Below are 7190 nucleotides of genomic sequence, written 5' to 3' on the forward strand. Positions count from 1 at the left end.
TTTAAATTTTGTTTGAATTTAAGTATACATATCTAAATATTCTGTAAAATAAATCACTATATCTTTCATCTATATAATATCCTCGCTAGAATCGTTTTTATTTTTATCGTAGCTACTGATTCGTCGTAATCGTTATCACACTGTTAATTACTTCGCAAGAATTGCATATGCAAGAAATCATTGGAGGTAGCGCCATTTGCGTCAACGCAGTGTACGGAAGTGATTGCATTTTGCCTGGAGGGCAAAACGGAATTGCTCGCGCGCGCGCGCGCGGGGCTGAATGACAAGCTTGAATGACAAATCGGTGACAATGCTCTTGCAGCTATATATTTGATATCCCAAATTTGCGTGTCACGTAACGGTTATGTCGCGTGTTATTTCGAGCGCAATGATTTATGATTTATGTATATGTCTAGTACAATTTCGTTCGGGAACAAACGCAAAATCCATGATGCAACATTAACGAAAATTCGACTATCGAGCGCATCATCACCGAACAAAAAAGGGTACAAAGTAAAAGAGAGAATGGATCGATAAATTATAATTTCCAACTAAATCCGCTCACAAAATTACACAACCTCTCTCTCCCCCTTTTGATTTTAATTCTCATATAATAGATATTGAATTTTCACGAGAAAGAATAGAGGTAAGGTGATATGTACTTACTAAAATGGCGTCCCTAATATTCTTCTTAATATCCTCAATTTTTTGCCGCTTTTCCCTGTGAACACAAAGGTATGTTGAACGTTAGTGTTGTTAGAAACCCGGCGCCAATTCGTCGTCGAACCGCGTAATTAAATGTGACTAACAGTATATTAACCAACTATTGACTAACAATGCGTATTGTACAGACGTAGAGTAACGTAAGAGTAGGCCGAGCAGTCGACCGGCAATAATGATCGAGTCACGAGCTGAATGAAACGATAGCGCAGACCGTGTGTTCTTTTATCGGTATTTCCAGACCAATTCGATAATTTTAGCGCGGCCAACTACCACGCGTTTAAAAGCACTCGCAGGAGAACTCACGGCCGATCAATAATGCGTATTTCTGGAACTGTCTGTTTTCAAAGATTCCGGACGAAGAGGCAAACTCTCTTGTTCAAAAGACATTCAGAGAAACTGAAAGAAATTCGACATTCAAGAAATTAAGAACTCGTCGCGGGGCGCGAAGTAAAAAAAAAGTTAAAAAAAAGTAAAAAAAACTTGGGGTACTCAATCGGTAGATTGAGAAAGAAGTTATCGCGAAATGTAGAAATAAGAGGCTCCAATTTTCTGCTCCGTTATCAACGTTTAAAACGGATGGAAAACAGTATGAGTACACATATGAGTCAATTGGTTTATTTACGTAACATCGTCGTATTCAATTGCCTCTGATTCTCTACCTGCATAGCAAATATCTTTAACAATGGCATCTTATTTCGGCAATATGAATGTATTTTCATCGTAACACAAAAGCTCAGAGATAAACAACTTTGGTTTAACTTCAGCTTTCGTTAGTACGCGTTCTATTGCGAACGTAAAAATTGAAAAGTATATCTACCGCTGACGTCCGTGTAAAATAAATAAAAAAGAGGACATTACGAAATATTGAATTGTACGACCAATGCTCCTCAAAGACGAGAGATCTCCGTTCTATCGCGGATTAGCGAAAGACCGAGGAAACCAAGTGAAATAAAATATACGACTAAAATAGTCCGTGAGATATCTCAAATTAGCAGTCTAGAAAAATAGGCGCATGAAAAATGGAAAAAAGAGAGATAATCGTATCGAGGAAGTAGAGAAATCACCGGTGAATAAAAGAAGATTAAACGCTCTTCTCGTTTCAATGAAGCGAGAAGAGAGCGTCGAACGATATAAAATAAGGTCATCATCTCTCAAAAGAATGCATTTCGAAGATATCGTATAATCGTGTAGAGAAAAGTGAAGATAGTGGCGCGAATAAATAACGCGCGGTGAATGGATCGCATATTTGGAAAATAATCAAGGAAGTAGTAATAACGGATCCGTATCAGCCACGTGTTGATATCGCTGACACAGCGGCCTGAAACCGGTTATGAATCATTCGCAGAACGCGTTAAAAAATTAATCGCGCTACAATTTGCGTTTCAATCTCTCGCGGACGATTCTCGAGATACGATATTTAAGTCGAAAAAAAAAAGAATCTCGCGCGAAAGAAGATAAGCGCGTCGCGGTCGCCGCAAATAGGTAGAGAGACAGCAGAAACAGCGTCAACATGCGTCAATCTGCGTCAACACGGTCTCGACCACAACGAAGCCACGTTTTGTGATTTGCCTTCTCGGAAACCGTCTCGAGATTCGAGATTCGAGACTCGAGACTCGAGCTAAACTGTTTTGCAGTGAAAGAAGATGCTCCGGCAAAATTCAATGAACGTACCTCGAGGCGCACGGTGGCCTCGCGTTTCGTAAACGGCTTGCGTGAGTACGATCGTATTCCGCTGACATTTAATTGTAATGCGAGCCTCGCGATGAAAAGCCTCGCGGAAACAAAGGAGAGATTACGGCCCTCCTTTAATGGGTTAACGACACATTGCCGGATTAGAATGGACAGGGCCGAGGAAGCGAACGAAAGGCAATCGATGAGACGCGACCGGCCGCGGCCGGGGCCGCGATTGGCGCACGCGTTTGGCCATTTTTTTTTTTTTTTTTTTTTAAATAAAACTTACGCTTCGCTGAAACCATTGACGTGCAGTATCCTCATCTGTTTGACGATCGTGCTTTTGCCGGACTCTCCCGCTCCTGAAACAGGGCGAAAATCATTGTGACGTTAATCTCCCTGCTCCCTGGCGTTGCTGTTGCTGCTGCGGTGCTTGCCAGCCACTCCGCGGCGATGTAGTACGGCTAATACGCAATACGCGCGCGAAAGAATATCTCCCGTCGTCCAACGTCGCCCGAGGCCGGTCACAAAAATTGAGATTTCATCAGCCGTACAGTTTATAACAGTTATCGATCGCCCGCGATAAGGCATCCGCGGGTTTAACGATATATTGCACGACGAGAGTGCGCGTTTACGCGCCATTTTCGCGCCTAGCGGGGAAATCCGCCCCGAATTCATTTTAAATTCATTTTAGAGCTCGGCTCTAAATGAACCGAGATGATTTTCGGATGTACAGGAGTGTGATGTACAAGATCATGACCTAGATCGCAATGGGGTTAAATTAAACCACCCCCCCCCCTTTGATGCCTCGCAAACCAGCCGCGAGCGAAATGCCAAGCTTTTTAACTTTCTGCGATTTAACGTACATAATTTCAAAGCTCACGATTTCACATCACCATTATTTTTGTATTCTTGATACTCCCACGTGCATAATGCTACTCATATCTGCTCATTTTATATAACATTTGGCTCAACTCACGCGTTCAAACGTTAAATATTCCCGACGTCAAACTCTGAAATTCGCTCGTTAAGAACTCGCAAATCAAGTGAGCGATAAGTTGGCGAAAGTTTGATCTCACCATCTTCTAATTCTCAGGAGCATTAATTACGTCCCAGATATAAGCCTGATTAAGTAAATCGCGAAATAAAGTTTCGCAAGTATTATGAGGAACAAGAGCTGTTGCCGTTGTATCTATTTGTAACGTTTACGCTGTTGGACTCGTTTAATTTTACGTACGTCTGCAGATACGTAACGACTACGTATCTGCGGATGGATGCGTTCGATCGTTCATTTTGGCTTTAGATATTTTTTTTCCGAAGATTCCTACGGACGCAGCCCGCGGTCGCGACGACACGAGCAGGGGATCCAATCGGCCGCGTGGCCGTAATAACACGCGAGGAGGAAACAATACGGCGACAGCTGTTGCTCCGTCCGTCGCCCGCGCCGCCGCCACGCCGCCACGCCGCCACGCCGCCGCCGCCGCGCCGACGGCGAGGATGACGACGATGACGACGCATTCGCATCGAATTAGAACGACGACCTACATAAACGGCGGATAATAGGAAGGCGAATGTGGACGCGGCGCCGCCTTCGCCGCCTTCGCCGCCACCGCGCGCCGCGCGCCGCGCGCCGGGTTAAACGTCGCGCTAAATAGGCACGTTGTGTCAATGTTTTTCACACGTATGTACCGGCATGGAAAGGATAGACACGCGAAATAAAAGAGAGAGAAGTCTGATTGTGAGAAAAAATTTCCTTTCAAAAGCAAATATAGCATTCTGAAACGTAAATTAATTTAAGATGTACTCACTACAAATATGAGTATTATGTATTGTATCATATAAGAGAGTCAAAGTTTTTTATAGAATCGATTATCACAATCCAATAATGTACATCAGAGAAACGGGAAGCAGAAGAGAGAGGTTTATCGGTTCAGTTTATCATTCGGAAAAAGTTTCGATCAGAGAGACGGAATGTATACAGACGAAACAAAATCTGAAGCAATAAAAATATATTGAAAAAAAATATTGCTCTCCGAAATAACGGAAAATAAACGTTCGCGGCGACAAGCATTTGTATCGACAGCGACGTATAAATCGCTAGAAAAAAATTAAATTTGATTAAACGTACTAAAAAGATATCGTAACTCTCGCTTAAATCATCGAAGAGGAGAAAAGAGGGATTTATCCTCATATAAGACATAGCGATTAACGATATAATGAAAGCACAAAAGCAGAATTTTAAATTACAGCCACGAGACAAGAGGACAGGAGAGAGAGAGAGAGAGAGAGAGAGAGAGAGAGAGAGAGAGAGAGGGGGGGGGGAAGAGAAGAGAACGGTGAAAGAGACGAGGATCGGAAGCGACGAAAAGGGTACAAACCCTACAAACATGAGGCGGCCGGTGGATATATTCGTGGGTGCCTGCTCGTACGATAATCGATAAAATTGAATTACGCGCCACTGAACATCGCGATAGCGGCCGGCCGGTCGGCCGGTAGGCTCACCCCCAGCCCCGGCTTCGCGGAGACTTTCTTTGTCCGAAACCGACGATCACCGACACCCGAGTCACCCGACACCGACGGCCATCGGGCCCTATCTGATATTTAACGCGCGGCGTGGACGCCACTGCGCGAGAATCATCCTCGGGGCACGCGCGGGACCTCTGAAGCGAAATTATCTCCGACTCCCCGAGTTTCTCCTCTCGAATTTCTACTTTCCGGACCCCGTGGCCCACCTTGATGAAAAAACTCGACGCGCCTCCCCACGTCCCGCGAGATTAAAAAGCGTCGGTGCCGTCGGTGGTTTCCAGTGGTTTCAATCGTAGGAGGAGCGCGCGAGCGCGATCGATTACGCTCCTCCTCTCCGTATCTAACATTTAACGAGCGCGCTAAAATTTTCTGTAGATTTGTAGATAGAAGCCCGTGGCACTGTGCACTGGCCGGATTATAATTGATGTAAGTCGGCGATCGAGAGAGGATCGAGATTCGTTGGACGGGACCGCGTCGGAAGTTTGCGGCAAGGACGCGTTTCTCGCTCCCGATCCCGTCGCGGCCGCGGCCGCGGCCGCCTCGCACGCATGGACCGCGGGAGTCATGGACTCGCTCTCGAGGTTGAAAAGGATAAAAGAGAGAGCGAGGTACTCACCGAGGAGGAGCAGCCTGTGGGTAGCCCGATAGACCTGCTTGTCCTTCTGGAGCTGTCTGGTGATGGCGTCGGATCGTCTCTTCTGATTTTTGCTTTCATCCTGACTGTTTTTGCTCTGGCTGCCGAAACACCCCATGACACACCACGGGAAGGATACGCGCGGCTCGCCCTCACCGTTTCTCCCGTTGGCGTTGGCGTTGGCGTTGGCGTTGGCGTTGGCGTTGACGTTGACGTTGACGTTGGCGTCTAGCGTTGCGGAAGCGCGGGACCCGTCGGCCTCGCGGGTCGCGTAGACGGCGGTGGCGGTGGTGGAGTTGAGCGAGAGGTAGGACGATCGGGAGACGGATGGGGACGGACGACGACGGCTCGCGATCGAGTTGGTCGCGAGGGCGATCGCGCGATCGCCGGCACCGGCGGCTGCTGCCGCCGCGACGACGTCGTCGTCGTCGTCGTCGTCGTCGTTGTTCACGGCAGCGCCGCCGCCCGCGCCGCCGCTACCGCTGCGGGTCCGCCGCCGCGGTTCGAAAAGCGCCCCGAATCCCGCCGCCGCCGCCGCCGCCGCCGCGGTACGAGCGCTACACTCGCTCCCGTTCCGCGAATCCCGCCGTCCGCCGTCCTCCGGTTCCGCCGTTCCGTTCGTCTCGGTTTCACTCTATCGGGGGTCTCGCTCGCCCGCGCCCGCGCCCGCGCCCGCGCCCGCGCGCGCTTCCTCCCCCGATCGACGTCTCTCCTCACTCTCTCTCTCTCTCTTCTTCTTTCTCTCGTTCTCGCTCCTTCTCTCTCCGTTACAGCGACGACCGGCGATGGCTCTCGTCTCTGTCAAAGGAAACTATTCTCGCTCTATTTCTCGCTCCTTCCCTTCGATCTTCTTTCTCGTTGACTTGGTGACGACGACGGTGACGACGGTGACGACGGCGACGGGCGACGGCGACGGCGACGGCGACAACCGAGCCGTTTGTCCGTCTCTCGCGTCTCGCGTACACGTCTCTACACGTTCGACGTCCGACGTCCGACGTCCGACGTGTTAGGTTCGCGGGTGTACCTCCCGGCGCGGCGCGGCGCGACACTTACGATCTCACGTCACGAGCACACTTGACGTTGACGGCTGCATCTATCACTGGCGGCCTCCACTGCCACCCGCGGAACCATAACCACCACGCACCATGGACTCGGCGCTCCGCGCTCCGCTCGCCGGGCGACTGAGAGAGCGAAGAGTGAAGACTGAAGAGAGTCCTGTCCCTGTGTCCGTGCTGTGTCTGTGTCACGCTCACTCTCTCTCCCTCCCTCTCGCGCTCGCGGTGTGTTGCGCGCCGAGCCGACCAACCTCTCTCGCTCGCGTTCGCTCACGTCAAAGCGAGAGAGAGAGAGAGAGTGAGCGGGGGGGACGGGGCCGTCGCGAACGTCTCGGTCGGCGGGGTGTCGACGACTGCGGCGACGGTGACGGTGACGGCGACGGCGACGGCGACGGCGACAGCGCGCGTCGCGACCGGGGCCCGACGTCTCCGGCCGGGCGCTCTGTGCCCTGTGCGGCCTGTGCCCAGGATGCGCGTGACTCACGAGAGCTACCCGCCGACGGCGATTGCCGCGATTGGTGGGGTGTGACGACTACGGCGACGACGACGTCGGGACGCCGGAGTTACCCCGCGATCGCGAG

At 50.1% G+C, this 7190-nt stretch overlaps 1 protein-coding gene across 1 annotated transcript in view; it reads right to left on the reverse strand.

The window, feature by feature from the left end:
* Galphas (G protein alpha s subunit) overlaps positions 1 to 7146 on the reverse strand; it is a 33571-nt gene extending 26425 nt beyond the window's left edge. Inside the window, exons 1-3 of the mRNA XM_071706975.1 lie at positions 5537 to 7146; positions 2684 to 2756; positions 667 to 721 (exon numbers count right to left, since the gene is read on the reverse strand). Of these exons, the coding sequence (XP_071563076.1) occupies positions 667 to 721; positions 2684 to 2756; positions 5537 to 5672 (264 nt within the window). The 5' untranslated portion in view covers positions 5673 to 7146. The remainder of the gene's footprint in view (positions 1 to 666; positions 722 to 2683; positions 2757 to 5536) is intronic.
* Between the last annotated feature and the right edge of the window lie 44 nt (positions 7147 to 7190).

This window comes from Temnothorax nylanderi, unplaced genomic scaffold, assembly GCF_030848795.1.
Source record: "Temnothorax nylanderi isolate EJ_2023f unplaced genomic scaffold, tnyl_v1.0 TNYL_tig0054_pilon, whole genome shotgun sequence".
In the NCBI taxonomy this organism is placed as follows: Eukaryota; Metazoa; Arthropoda; class Insecta; order Hymenoptera; family Formicidae; genus Temnothorax; species Temnothorax nylanderi.